The sequence below is a fragment of the Ciconia boyciana genome, chromosome 7 (assembly GCF_034638445.1).
Source record: "Ciconia boyciana chromosome 7, ASM3463844v1, whole genome shotgun sequence".
Taxonomy (NCBI): Eukaryota; Metazoa; Chordata; class Aves; order Ciconiiformes; family Ciconiidae; genus Ciconia; species Ciconia boyciana.
The window spans coordinates 50,312,196-50,328,144 of NC_132940.1; the positions used below are offsets into that span (position 1 = coordinate 50,312,196).

General features: G+C 35.9%; 1 protein-coding gene across 4 annotated transcripts in view; it reads right to left on the reverse strand.

The window, feature by feature from the left end:
- SLC9A9 (solute carrier family 9 member A9) overlaps positions 1-15,949 on the reverse strand; it is a 254,648-nt gene that overhangs the window by 91,321 nt on the left and 147,378 nt on the right. For all 4 annotated transcript variants that reach the window (XR_012043292.1, XM_072866766.1, XM_072866763.1 and 1 more), the window contains 3 exons: positions 9,677-9,790; positions 7,706-7,817; positions 2,021-2,174 (listed from right to left, as the gene is read on the reverse strand). Coding sequence is in view for 3 of the 4 variants with exons in the window: in XM_072866766.1 (XP_072722867.1) it covers positions 2,021-2,174; positions 7,706-7,817; positions 9,677-9,790 (380 nt within the window). In the remaining variant the exon portion in view is untranslated. The remainder of the gene's footprint in view (positions 1-2,020; positions 2,175-7,705; positions 7,818-9,676; positions 9,791-15,949) is intronic.

Here is a 15,949-nt window from a genome sequence, read left to right on the forward strand (position 1 = left end):
CGTACAGGTATCAACTGGCATGAATTACCACCACCTTTAAATACAATCACTTAGCAAAATCTCTTAAGACTAAAGTGACAAATACTGGTAGCTAAGGACAAAATTCCATATTGAGGTGTAATAAATTATAAAGACAGTTAAATATATTCACTAGAAAGAGAAATCAGAGCCTCAAGATACATTTGTAATTAAAGATGTCTATTTAAAGTTTTATCTCAGTTTGACCACACGCTTATAATTTATGAAGCTATATGTTCTGATGTCAAGAAATTAAGTGGGAATTGTGAACCTAATAGCTTTATAGTAAGAAAATCTATATCCCAGTTACAAAACCAAATTATTTGATTGGTAAATCTGCCTGGCAGATCTGCTGGCATTCAGAGGAGATCCCCAGAGTTGAACATTTCAGACCAATAATGACTGTGTACTTTCAGTGTCTTTGTTAAAATCTGTTGTACAAGTGGGCAAAGAAAGAAGCACATGCTTGCATTGAATGGTATAAATAGTTAATATGAGAGTCAGCCCCTCACTTGTGGTGTTGTGGGACTTCCCACCTCTGGGTAGTACTAAATAGTAGAAGAAATGCCATTGCATCCAATTAGATTGCTTGTGTTAGTGAAAGTACTTGACAATGTCCATTTAAAAATTACCTAGAGAGCTAGACCAGGACAGGCATCTAGTGACCTAAGTCCTTAGACTAGACACATGACTACTGCCCATCTCCTTTCTCCCTTACTGTATTCTCAAAGCGATTCCTTAATCTCCTATTATAGTAATCCAAACCAATTTGGTCCACAAGATCTAATGAGAATATTCCTTCTCACACACATTTCTGTTGCCATATAGAGCAACTGTATTGCTGACTAACAGTGAAAAAAGTGGCAAATCTCAGAAGGATGGCTGACAGTGGCGGAGTATATCCAAACTGTAATGAACTTGATTGACATTATGGGATATGAGAGAGATGTCGTGAAAGAGAACCAAACTGTCACAGAAATAGAAAGCCCCCACATTGCATATGGACGCCTGCATTTTATGTTTATACAGTACACTTGTACGCTAGTCTTTATTTTGTCTGCAAGCTTTTATCTATGCTCTTTGATAAAGCTCCAATGTAGTTATCTTCAGCTGGTACTTTATAGCAACAGTCTGACACAAAAGCTTGTTAATCAGACATCATTACATCATTTTGTAAACAAGGAAAGCATATGCTATATATAGAATAAATGATAAGGAATTGTGAATTACAAGCCTATCTTGATGCTGAGGTTTTCTTTGGTGACCTTACGAACCATGGCAGTGAGTTCTAAATGGATTATGAAGTAACCAGAACTCAGCAACAGCATTACACTCTTATTGTTAAAAGTGGGGTTTCAAAAAAGCACACTTGGCAGGACACTACATTTAAATTAGATACTCTCTATTCCACCTTCCTATTTCCCTCTCTTTTCTTATTTAACCACCCTTGTCATCCATTGCTGTCTGTGAATACAAGTGAATATGAAGTAATTTAAAAAATAATGTAGTGACAGAGCATATAGAAAACAATGAGTAATATATTAATGGCTGAATGATGCACCAATGCAGGTTGAATGATACACCAATGCAGGTAGATTTTCTAGTATATTAACATTATAATCAGAAATACATTATTTGTGACATGTTTGTGTAATAAATACACATTTTTAGATGAGGGCAAAATCTGCCTTTATAGCTCTTTCTTCAACAGTGAGGAGGACAGTGCTAACATTTAGTCACAGTGTTTAAAAGGAACAGTAGTGAAACAAACTCTTAGGAAATAAGGATGAGTCTGACCTAGGTCCAAACCCACAATGAACTTGGGAAGAACCCGTTCCTTGTGGTCTGGAGCCTCTACCAGATAGCCAAATACTTCCTTTGTGATTGTAAAACTCTCTTAAAAAGCATATAAGTAAGCCTTAGAAAGCTGTAGGAATTTAGTGATTGATCCATAGTGATTCCATTCTATTTTGATGGTTAATATTGTAAAGAGAGTACTAACCTGATCTGAAGCCATGTGAGCATTGGTGTTGTGCCCCCACCAAATACCCAGACTGTGAAAAACACAATAAGCAGTGCTGTTGTAAACATCATTTGTTTGGGTTGGGATTCTGTGTCTCGAATAGCCAATGCAAATGCTATTGCACCACGTAAACCTAAAAAAAAAAAAAAAAGACAAGAATGATGAACTTAATGTGATAAAGAAACAGAATTTTACTCTTTTTCCAAAAATTCCAAAGGAAATTTTCAGACCATGATCATACTTATAAAATGCGGAGCTATGCTAATTGAAAGGATGGTGTTTAATGCAATGTAAGCATCTTTGCAAAAGTAGACAATGAAACTACTCTCATATTCACATAATAATCACACATTTGTTTTACATCCACTGAATTCTGTGTCTTGAATAATTGCAAATTAAATAGTAATCTGGACTTTATGCACATTAAAAAAGAAATCTATTCCCTGTGTTGTTTTACTGACTTCAGTGGGACTACTCATGAAATCAGGTGCAAGTGAGAAAGAGGGTTGGCATTAAAATCTGTAGCCAAATAGGCTACCCATTTCTTGCTTGAAAAAATAGAAAATTTCTTTCAAATGTCTTTAAAATCTTTCAATGTGCTTAAAACAGTCAGAAAAATTATAACTTAAAAACAATGAATAGTTTTTAAAAGATGATTTTAAGTATCTAAAAAGGAGATGCGGAATAAATGTAGATTTTTAGCTCTTAGTGTACTTGAAATATTATAATAGTTGTAAAATTATACACCTACAGAGACTGAATAAACACAAAGCTACAAATGTGGCAAAAACAGCTAATAGTGAGTTTAAAAAAAGCCCCATAGTTAGTAATAAGCTAACTATAAATAGGTCCTCACAGAGTGACACATTTAAAAAAAGGGGGGAAAAAAGCCTGCTAGTGCGTCCAGCCCTCAGGATACATAATACAAATAATACTCTATATTTTCCAATGCTTTTCATTTATCTATTTAAATTTACTTTATTGTTTTCTAAAAAAAAATCCACAAAATAAGTGTAGAGAGCAAAGCCATTACATGTATACAATACACACTGAATCCAAAAAGTACTTTGCAAGTATCAAGAGATTAAATCTAATAATTAAACCTCTTGTAAGGCACTGATGGTATATGCAGAATCATTTAATCAACTGCTAAATGCAGCTATTTTTGGAGTAGAACTCTAAAGCTCTTTAAGGTTGCATAGCTAGAATGTGAATTATTTGATATAAAAGATGGACAGTTTATCCAGAGAACACCACAAAACCACTTCTGCAAGGAAGTACCAGACTGTAGTTACACTAGCTGAAAATGGTCAATGGCAGCAGGTTTAAAATCTCTGCTTTTATGAAAATAATACTGCAGTCAACAAGTGGGCCTGTCCTTGACTTTTACATAAAAGACATCTCTAAGGATGCACGTGCTTTACTATTTTCTTATGGGGAAAAAAATATCAGCTCATTTTATACATGTATCCAAGGAGGGAATGAACCACTATTGAAATGGTCTTTTTCCAGTGGTAATAGTGGTAATCTAGATGACTAGCCCAGATTAAATGCTTAAATTATTGGTGGCTACATTTTGGTGGAAAACAATGCTGCTTTCCACAACTGCATCACAATGGTATGTGCAATATTAAATCTAAAACATATCTTTTGGCAAGAAGGAATATTAAAAAAAATTTGTTAATTAATATGTCATTAAGACTCTATTTCTTGAGTGCTGGACTGGGTATTTCTTCAGTTTAGAGAAACAGTGAGTGCCTTCACTGCATTTTTCATTTATAAAAGGCTCAGCATGGTCTATAAGAGCTAATTCAGTTTTAACTAAAAACACGTCTAAAGTAAAATAAATAATCAAACAAAGCATTTGCTTCCAACTAAAACAATGGGAAGCAGATGAATATAACCTAAAATGTAAAGACTCAATGAGAAACAAGGAACAGTATTATATGTATCAAAATACATTCCAGGTAACAACACAAACAAAGGAAGGGAATTTTAACAGCCTCAGAAGATGGTAAGATACTGAAATAGACTGAAGACAAGGAAGGTTAGGTTTTTGGTAACAACTCAGGGAAAAATACCAACAAAGCACAATGGAATGATTGGCTCCAAAGGACATTGGTACCTCAGCCACACCTGGAGAGAGTGGCGCGGTAGAAGGAAAATGCTCTGATGAACCATTAGCAGAGATTCTCTCTCCCCTCTTCTTTCAGAGATGCTGCACTGACAGCAGCTCCGCATCTGTGCAGATCCATTGATCCTTTGGGTTCTATCACAGATTTCCTACCACATTTTTCTGCCAGCTGTGCCAGCCATTAGGGATTCATCTTTAAGAGATATTCTTTAATGTGTCAGGGCCTCCAAAGAAAACCACCCCCAGGGTTAAGCTTCAGAGGCCCACAGAAGAGAAAAGGTGTGTCCTATTGGGCTGTTATCCATCCTTTGCTCACTCTCCACAAACACACATCACTCCGAGCCCATCCCTCTGAAGAGCCTTTGAGGGCAGTAGTGTTTGTGGGTAGTGTGGAGAGAATCTGCTAGGAAAGGAGACTTTCTGTATGTAGATCTGGTGTTTTGGTTTCAACTGTGGTTCTCTGCTCTTTTCTTCCTTGCTTTCTTTTCTCTTTAGCTGATTTCTTTTCATATCTATCTTTTTGGAAAAGTTCACTTTGACACTTCCCACCACCATGTATGTATGAGTGTGCAGATGTAAATGCCTGCACAACAGCTGCCTGTACACAGGCATTCTTTTTTGTTTTTCTTCTGCATTTGTGTCCCACCCTTTCAGACTCTACTGCTGCTGTAATGTCTTATATTAACAGCAACCACCCCTGTAGCACTGTGTCCCACAAGCCTCTCTCTTGCTGATTTATATGCTGTAGAGAAGAGGAAAGCACAGTAAAAAGTAAATAGAGATACTGGAAGAAGAGTGGAAGGTACAGTACTGTGCCTGTGAAATAGTCCTCTCCTGGTCATGTGGCAGTGATGCCCAAATATCAAATATGTTATCGCCATTAATAAGTCCATCTGGATCCATTTAGTTTTCTTCCCTTTTAATTTTATTACCAGTTAAAGGCATCATAGCAGGCTCTGAACTGAAATGAGGCATTTTTCATGCAGCATAGATCACTAGTGTATAGTGTTAGCTTCCTTACAATTTAAGACATTAAAATATTTCTTTTTCACATGAGCAGAGACTGCTGGCCTGCTCATTTTAGCTGTTATTGAACTTAATTTGAGAAGCTCAGGCTTAATTATACAAGGACTAATCTAGTTTTGATTTACAATCGAATATTATCAGGAATCATGATTAAACATAGTTGTAAAAGTGAATCCACCCTCTGTAATGTGTTGTTAGAGGAGTGGCAGAAGCAGATGAAGAATGTAATAAATCAAAATGCTACATAATCCACTCCCAAGCCTAACTCTTCCACCTTTTCTCAAATGTATTAATACTCCTCAAAAAGTAGAACTTAATGACTTCAGTAGAATGCTTTGCAGAGTAAGATATACTCAAATGGTAATCAACAATGTACTTGCCTGACCTTAATTGCTTTTTATAAGACTTTGATATTCATGGTGATTATGGCAGTAAAACTCAGTAAAGAAAGCAGTAAATGTTTGGTGCATTCGGTAATGATAGGATGGAAAACAAACTAACCCCAAATTCATTGTCTTCTACATGTGAGTGTGTGATGCTGTGGTGAGTGAAACGCGGTTTTCCCCGTGATCAACTACAACCTGATCCTATACCAGAATATCGCTGCTGATCTCGTGTAGGCAATAAGTTGTCTTCCTCCAAACTCAAATTCAATGCCTTGCTTACTCATATCAGAAATGCGTCTCTCTTCTGGCAGTCATTGCCTTCTCTGTTTATCACTATATACAGTATGATCAGTTTATAGTAAATAAGAATGTTATTGGTAACTAAGCACAAGTCTTAGTGCATATTAAAAAGTACAATTACACAGAAAATCTACATATCCTAAGTGTTCTGTGAAGTGCGAAACTGCTGGCAGTGTGAGAGGCAGTCAGTCTTTATTGCTCTACTTGCAGATGATGCCATTTACTTTTTTATAACGTTGTAAAGACATTTTTCTCTACAAAATACAGTGAAAACAGTTAAAAATTACTTTTCTGAGTATTTTAATGTTTACATTATAGAAGTTTTCAATATTACTATTTTCAGTTCTCAGCTGCCAGTTTGTACTGGAAAGCTAATGCGTGAGTGTGAGTTCTCACGTTCAGTTGTTGGCTGCAGGCTACTTTCTGCTCCTAGTTCTGTGGAGAATGAAATTTGACTGGAGAAAATGAGGGCAGAAAAGTTGAAGCATAAGATATATTTTAGAAGATTTTTCATTCTATACTTTATCTGATTAAAAATACAAGCAAAAATGGAGCCCAGAAACTAGGTAACTAATGATATGAAGCTATTTTTCATGCTGTTGTCTAGTTGGCCACCTGCTAGCTTTACTAGTGATCTACATATACATCTTACATGGCTAACAATTGTAGGTGAGCAGGCCGTCTGAAAGCCAGTTCCTAATGGATGTATGTAATCATCTCTCACTACAATCTAGCTGGTATTAACTGACATTTTCAGTGGCAGCTTTCAGCAGAAGGATTGAATGGATATAGAAATGAACTACTGTGTTGCTCTCTAGACATGGAATTATATAGGCATAAATGAGGCACCCTGATGCAGAGTCCTCCTGATGAGGAAGCTTGAAATGTGGCATGTTGTATTTTACTTGTTATCTGGCTAAATAGATCAGTGTACATCAAGGCTGTCAATCAAGAACTTTTATCCATAAAAATTTGGAATAGATTTTTGTATAAAAAGCAGGAAATTGAAGGAAAAAAAAAGCTGACTTTCTAATTTTAGTCAATTATTTCATGGGGGATCTGTGTTTCTGTCATTTACCGAACAAATATTCTTAGCTTATAAGTGATTTTTTCCTAACTAGCATCAGAAAGTCAAGTGGAGGTATTTTATAGCTTGTGCAAGTCCAAAAATACCAAATCCATCTGAGATGTTAACAGTTCAGGGGATGATGCACAAGAGTAGAACATGTCTCCCTCTTCTGGATTTTCTTTTTAAATTTATTCTACAATGTTAACCAGAGTTAAAAATCAATAAAATCTGAATTTGGAAAACAAAGTACTCAAATGTCAGGCTGAAATACATATTGAAATCTCTGTGGAAAGTCTTCTAGTCTCATGTTTCAAAGCAAAACCGTTCCTGAAGTTAAAGGAATTGCCAAAGACCGTATCTGATTTGAGTATCAGTACTAACACCTTCAAAATTGGATATTTATTTGCTGGTACGTAAGCATACCGTCAGGTATACTACAGGTGCCTCTAAAACAACACAACATAAAAACATGGTATTCCCAAATTGTCATGGAAGTGTAGACAGATGGGGGACAGTGGGTTGAAAGACTGGCTTCCTGGGTGGTAGGTTTCCAAAAAGTTAATTAAAATAGGTCCAGAGCACAGTGAAGCTGATGAGAATACATCCATTTGCTTCAGTAGCTTTGAAGAGACTATCTTGAGTTTTAAGATAATGATTTCTTTGTGATAGATGTGGGTTCTTCTAGTGATAGATTACTATCTTTGTCAGTTATTAAATGTGGACAGGAAAAATACCAAAATAGCACTTACCTGAAAACATCATCATGTGCTGAAAGTTCCTGGGAATCTTTTGTTTTCGACCCAAATTCAAAAGGAAGGAAAGTGGGTATATGTTGCAAGCTCTTGCTACAAAAACTGCCACCTAAAATGTAAGGTGTTGAGGAAAATGGTGGAGGAACTCCTGATAAAACCAGTTAACTTAAACCCAGTATTTCTCCAAAGTTATTTTAAAAGTGTAATTAAAATGAATATGAGATTATTTTCCTTCATATTTTACATGTCAGATCCTTCTGGTTCCAATTTCATTATAAAACTGTGCAGTGGCAGAGATTGTCTTCCCCAGACATCCTGGTTTTATATTCATCATTATATATCCCACTTCAATCACTCGACTTTTACTCATCACATTTGTATCACTTGTGACTTCATCTTCAGTCCTTCAGTAAAATGCCCGTCATCAATTGCAGAGATGGCATTATCTCCTTGAGCAGCAATTTACAAAGAATAAATGTGCTTTTGGACATGATTACTTTCTTATTTCCTGACAATTCATATTGTCTATATCCAGCACTCTTTGCTTTTTTTTCTTTTTTTCCTTTTTCTTTGGAGATTTTTCGAAAGGAGTTCTTTATTACTCTTCCGAGGAACGATCACAAAAGTTGCCTTAATTAGAAACATGAGGCTATTTCAGTTTAAAAAAGAAGACAATCAGAGCTCCTTATACATGCTTTTAGAGGTTCTGTCCTACCCTTGTCTTGTGACTCTTAGGACTTAATTATGGCACTATTAGTCTGAGACATGCTGTGGACTGTAGAATAGCTGAAGTACTTGAGTGGCAATGTCTGTATGTATCATATCTGCTGGGCCAAGTGCTGCTTAAAGCTCCTATGGACTTGGGAGAACATGCATTAGCAGTGGTTGCTTCCCATGCCCTGTGCTCAGCTGTCCAGTGCAGCCCTGTTGCAGTCTGTTGGCTCTTAGGGAGAGGAAACAGTAGAGCCAGGTCCCTGCAGTGCTCTGCAGCACAGTCCCCGTCTGGGGTGCCGAGTGCTGCTCTCACGTTCAACTGTCTTCCCCTGCGAGGAGCGCAGGACACAGTATTGCACTTGCCTTGTGGTGGTGGTGGGGTGCAATAGGCTCTTGGGGTCCTCTCTGCCATCTAACCCAACCTGTAGCCAAGGGAGCTGTGATGCAGTTCTTATTATTCATTTGGAAATTACATATAAAAATTACCGCAAGTAAACAGTATGATCCCAACTTCCAAAGCTATTACAGTTCATCAAAAAGTGATAAGCAAAGGGCTGCTGCTCTGAGCCAAAAAAATGGTGTAAATTGTCAGCATGAAAAGAATCGATACCACTGTACAAGTAAGCAACAGATTTGTTGAGAAACCACTGCAGAATTAAAGACACAGACTCTTTTTCTTACCAGTTGCTTAGGCACATGTTGGTGTAAATAAATCCATGTATACTAGAGATATCAAATACAAAGAAGCAAAGATTTGAGCAATGCAGAACTGTTTGCTTTTTAAGGACTTAATATCATTTAAGTAGCTTTGGGGAAGTTCTGCTTATGGCACATATCTGTCTGGAGGCAGCTTTACAGTTTGTGGATCTGCACTGGCTCTGGACAGGCAAAAAGATTTTGTGTGCCTGCACCTGTCCCCACAGATGTGTCCCAATACACAATCCGATTTCCCACCCCACTTGTAAACCAGTGGCAAAAGTTCCCCAGCTGGTTTAAAGCTATTTGCCTTGTAGCAGATCTGCAAAACAGCAACTGTCAAAGGACCATGTGCTTACATGCACTGAGCCAGTTATTGAGATACACGTAATAAAGATGATTGCCTTTGGACTTGACAAAAAATTGATTTTTAGTATTTAAGGAACTGATTGGTTTGCTTGTTGACATTTTTTTTCACATAGAACACATTCTTTATATGTAAAAATATACATATACACACATGTACATAGATATATACTTCTTTAAAGAAAAGGATACAAATGCACCAAATATAAAAAGAGGATTGAAGATATGGTTTTGAAACGTGAATAGTGCGAGTCCCATGTAACAGAAGATGACATTCTCAGCCAAAAAATTCATGAACTCAAACAACTTAAATGAGAGAGAAAGAACATAATTATGACTCATGTCTGTAACTGTTTATCACCAGGTTCCCTTGGAATACAGAACTGTTTAGATGAAAGGAACAGAAATTGCACCTATTTCAAGGGTGGATTTTAAAACTGTCTAATTTGCTATACAGTATACGTGTGTCTTTTAGCTTTAAAAATCATAGTTGCTTGCATGTTTTTCTCTGATTTGTGTATGAAAGCTTGACATAGACAACTGACAAAATACACAAACAGCAAGTAAGTTATACAAGCTTCAATGCAAACTGCAAGGAAGCTGAGGGAATTTAACTTCACTCATGTTTACAGAGGTGAGCCTGGGAAATGGCTCCTGATTACCCAAGTGGCTATGCATAATACACTACTGGGTATGGGTACACTAATGCCAAGAGAGAAAAAAAAATTCCTAAATGGACTTTTAAGAACATGTGCCTTTAAAATATAACACCATCTTTTTTATTACCATGAATATTATCCTGCAGATGAAAACTATTATTGCACTGTATCGACATCAATATCTATTACTCATTTCAAACCAAACTATTCAAAATATCATTTAAACGTATTATAAAATAACCCTAAAATACATGATTATGGTAGGATTTCTTCCGTGAAAAAACAAGCAAAGCCAAAATATTCATTTGCCTTGAGGGGATGTTCTTGATTGCATTTGCAGCTGATTATATAAAAACTAATAAAATAAATTTTCATATTTATCCACATCTGGAAAAAATCAGTCTTTGCTGCCAAATAACTACAGAGGAGAGAAAAAGAGGTCTTTTCACTTCTGAAGTCACTTTTGGGCTCAGGAGACTACGCTAACAAATGCAGAATTAGGGCCAAAGTTTGTCAGTCTGTCTACAGCCAGTCATACATCACTATCTGGAATGTTACTGTGGAGATATTTTATTCATCCTCAATGGGCTTATGCATTTTTTTGTAATATGTTTGTGCTTCTAAAAATAAATATCCAATAACAGTCACTAAGATTTAACAAAGGAAAAATGAGAGCTGTCAGAATCATTATTTAAAACAAATTTCAGAGGCAAAATGGCATAAAACCCAGTAGTATATGGGAAGATATTTCGGACCCCATGGCAGCACCATCATTTATCCCAAGCTCACATTCCATAGCCCCCATTTTGTGCTGCAATGCTGAACAACATGAAAACAAACACATGAAATATTTGCAAGTTAGTAGACTTAAATTATTTAAATTAAATTTAAATGACAGAAGCCAGTTATCAAAAAACCTCAAAGTATGGGATCTTGTGACCCATAGAAATTATTATGATAAATCTTTGCATTTCTATTTTGGGAGCAAACATGATCCCACTTCTTCGTGGGAATGTCATCTGACACATTTTTCTAATGCTTTAAACAATGTATCAGGAGTGTCATGACAGGATCCACTTATATATACATATAAAAACCATATTTGTCTATATATAAAAATCTTTTGAGGGAAGGGTACTGCTATGAGGAGCCACAACTGCATATTTTAGTTCTTGGGATAAGATAAAGGTGCTCCAGAGGTTTTCAAGATGAATGATATTTCACTCTTCATTTACAAAATCTCATTCAAGACTTAAAGAAATGTAAAGTAGATCTATTATTGATGCATTTTAGAAACACAGTTTCTGAAACTGAAGTTTCTTTCTTGTATTTTCCAAACTTTTTGTTGCATACATTTTTTGAAGGAAACCAGATTTTGCTATATCATTGCTTTTGCTGTATACTTTTTCTCAATAATCTTCAACAGTAAATTCAAGCTTTTACTCTTGCCTGAAGTGCTTTCATGACATTACTGTTTTTAAACTTCTCACCCCTTGTCTCCCAGCAATCTGGTCAAGAATGCAGTCTTGTATGTATTTCTTGCAATTTCAGTTTAGTGCATCTTTTACATTTCCCTAAAACTTTATCTCCTTTTCTGGCTACATGCATCCTGTTTCTTCCTGCTTCAGTGCAGCTTCAAACCTCCAGAATCATTTCAGTAAGTGACTCTTAAAAAGAAAAATCCCTAATTCTTGACTATGTGTTTCCAATCAACGTGAACAAGATATACTTCCTTTGCTCACTGGGAATGTTTCCTGTGGTGCCAGCATAGGCCTATTAGTTTTCTTAGCCTATATTTACAGTGTATGTAACACTTTTTAGTCACATCATCTATGTCAGACACATGCAACACTGTCATCTATTCCAGTTCTTGAATCATATTGCTGGACATCAACTGGTTTGTTTGCAAGAGCAAATACAGTCCAAATCCCATTTTTTTTTCTGTGAATTTTGGTGCTGAACTGTGCTGGGTTTTTTTCCTCTCTTATCTCTAGTTTCTTCGTATTTTGATCTTCCACTATCCTAGCACTGCCTACTTGCTAGAAGATTAAATCCAAACTAGTTTCTTTCTGTTGTATGGCAAAAATCCAGGTGCTATTTCAATAGCTAATTTAGAGTAGGCTCCTTCCTATTCCAGGCACAACCATGATATGGTCTCTTATGAAAGATTCAGCTCCTTAGAATGGTAAAACTAGCTCGTTAGCTTCATTCAGAGTCTTCTGCATTCCCCATATAGTTTGCTCTCTCTTTTTAAAAGTATATCACTCATATGACACATTTATTCATGGAGTGCAATCTATTCAAATTTCTCACCCTGAGTTAGCAAAAAAAAAAAAAAAATCAACTGCTTCAGGACTAGTTATTGTCATAAAAGAAGTGATATCTGAATGCCTTTTCCTGGAACTCGATGCTTGTAGATATAATGTAAAACTTATCCGCTGTCCTCCAGACTTCATTTTTATTCCTGTATTCAGCATAGTATTTTATTTAGTGTTTCTTCAGCTTTTGTGTTTTGTTCAACAGTAATACAGAGCCCATGGAGATACTCCATTAAGCACTTAACTGTCAGCGCTGTGCAGCATAAATCCCATCAGATCAAAACAATTTACTCTAAAGAGATCTTCTGAAAACCATGTTAAGAAACAGATTCCATAGAAGCATTTTCCCAAATTGTCATGCCTTTCACACACCCTTTCTGTCACTATTTTAAAGATGAGATATCAAGACCTTTTGATGAGAAGAAGAAGAATAGGAGGAATAGGTTTTCATCTGGAATTTATAATTTCCTGGGACACCCAAGGAGTTCCAAGAAGAGTTGCACCACACACATTAGCCTCTGAAAGCCATCCTTTTTTGTCTGAGTGGCCATAAGCCAGGTCCGTCCTATGGTCCACGGTCTGCTTAAATATGCCATTCAAAAATTTCCCTTATTTTGAATATATGTACTTGCAAGTGGGATTACTTGCATTAAAAAAAAAAAAGAAAAAGCAAAAAAAGTTAGGATTAGAATCCTAGATATTGAGTCCTTGGAAATATTTTGTCTATAACCATAAATTTCCTTCCCTTGCCTCCTGCACAGACAACTAACCTCTTTCTACTCTAAATGAAATTGGCATTAAAGTGCTCATATGCTGCCATCAGTTTCCCCAAGGCTACCGGAAAATTATACTAGAAACCATTTTAATATACACATAGTAATAAGACTTTTTTTTCTGTAAAAAACCCTCATTTGTAATGTGCCATTTCTATGTCTCCAGAAAGTCTATAAATCTGCTTATAGCTTTAAAGTAAGAGTTGTAATAAATCACCAGTGTCATCACATTGTAGAGTAGAGTATTAATTACAAAACCCTGGTTCAGAACCAATCTGGCCACTTGGTTTAGGTGTTTAGCTCAGTGAGTTACTGAACCTGGTATTTGCTTTGCTTTGGTTATTTTCTCTGTAAAAAGTGGATGTTACAAAAGATTCATATTAAAAATGTCTATTAAAATTGACATAATATTTATGTATTTAAAAACACATAATTCACCAAATATGCTTAGTTTTTCTATTACTCTCAGCTGTTGTAAGTACTAAGAGGGATGTGCAATAAATCACTTTTAAGGTGGAACATTCTTCTGGGAAGTACTGCTTGCAGTTCAGCTCTCACTGGCAGAGGAAGGAATTGATCCAGGTTATCTACACCTTAAGCCTTGCTGTAAGCACTAACTTTATCTTATACTGATGTTTTATTTTAACTCAAGTGAAAAAATTTATATGATATAAAAACTGTATTAGTTTTATCTGGTGAGAGAGATAAGGAAAGTGCCTTCTTTTTTCTTCTCCTTCCTTCCCTCCACCCCCACAGTTAAGTTCAAGCCAATTAGAGATACAGCAAAATGGGTGTTGCAACTTGATCCATTTTATAGAACTACTTACATTTTCAGTGAGTGTTAGAGAGATTATCTAGGTAAGTAATTAGTGCACCTGGAAGATGGGACACACTAAGTTCCAATCTCAGCTGCAATAAAAATAGCATTCTTTAAAGGAGCATCAAAAGGAGAAAATGAACATATTCTTTGCCATAGGCCCCTTGTGGTTGGGGAGATGGAAAATGTAAGATTTCTCAAATCCTAATATTTTAAACAGCATTTTTCATCTCAAGGGAATAAAGTTAGCATGAGAGTACTGGGTACAAGCAGAGTTACAAACAGCATTCTTTCATCTGAAGGGAATAATGTTAGTATGGGGGTATTGGGTAAAAGCTTAATTACATCCACAACTTATTTCCAGCAAAATTAAGTGAATTTTACTCACTGATGGCAATATTACATCCTTGCACTTGACTTAATACCTGATGAAGGAATGTCATCCACCTTTTGCAGGTACCTGCAAGCGTTCTCTAGTTGCATTGATTTTGCTAGCAACATGGAGGAATGCCACCTGTCTAGGGTTTACATCTTACAGTGATATATTCTTGCATGACATCAAAATAGGGAGAGTTTCAATAGTCCAACAGCAGCTAGGATGTAAAATTGATTATACTTTTAAAGAGAGATTTGAAGGTGACAGCTATTAAAATCCCAAGCAGTCAATGTTAAGTGATGGTTATAAAATTTATTAGATTTGAATAATGTTATTTAATTAGAACATAGCTATCAAAAATGTTCCATGAAGTCAAGAATATTGATAAATCAATAGGTGATGAAAATTGCTTTTCCCTAACTATTTTGAATTAAAATGCAGTGAGAATTCAGACTACCATAATTTTTCTGAGATTGTAGAAGCCTTTATTATAGCCTAATTGCTTTATTTAATCTTTCTCTTTTGATTAGAGGTTTCAAAATCAGAAAAAGAAGGTTTGAATTTGAACCTCTTGACTGAAATCCTTTATACAGCCATAATGAATCTTCACAGCCTAGAGATATAATGCTCATTTCTAGAATAACATGCTTAGATGAAAGAATCAGCAAAAGTAACTCAAAGTCATGATAGGATATAGACTTGTTTATGGTGCTAATTTTGATATCCAAGCATATTTGACTGTAAACTTACAAACGGACTAGTAGAGAGAGATTCTTACAAGATTTTTTATGTCCTGGGGCAAAATTCTGGCCTTTTTTATCAGTAGGCTTTGCTACTGAATTCAATGAATTTCACCCCAATAGATTTATGTAAGGCACACAATAACTTTCTATTTCCCTACAGAGCTGGGAGGCTTAAAAGATTCGTAAGGCCTGAGGAAGAACTGGGAAAGTAAAAGGAAAAAGAAATAAAGAAAACGGCAGCACCAAGGGAGAGGAAAGGCCAGCAATATTTTGCATTTACACAGTATGGATGATTGTTTCTGGCATAATCTACACACCACTGCCAAAGTTCAGCTTGGGAGAAGCTGGATAAACTACTGACACAGAATACACTTCCGACTAGCAACAGTGAAAAAAAATGTTGGCCCCAGATATCAAGGCAAATCCTTTTTATTATTAAAAATGCCATAGGTCTTGAATGGCTTTGCTGGACAAAAGAAGTTTAAACCAAAAATGTTGAAAATTAGGCAGCTAAATCTTGTTCTAAACTACTTGGAACAATGAACATCAGAGTGAGAATGACTTAAAAAGTAAAACATTCAGAACTTCTAAAAAGGTTTGACCTCAGGCGTGAATGGAAGCTTAGTTTGGTTTGTATTTACAATGTATCTGTCAACATCATTAATTACTGGATTCAAATTAACCCTCAGAAAGAACTTTGTTATTCGATTTTATCGATTAATTGACACGTAAGTGACTCTGTTCAAAGTCTAAGACTCAATATACTAATTTCTTATATG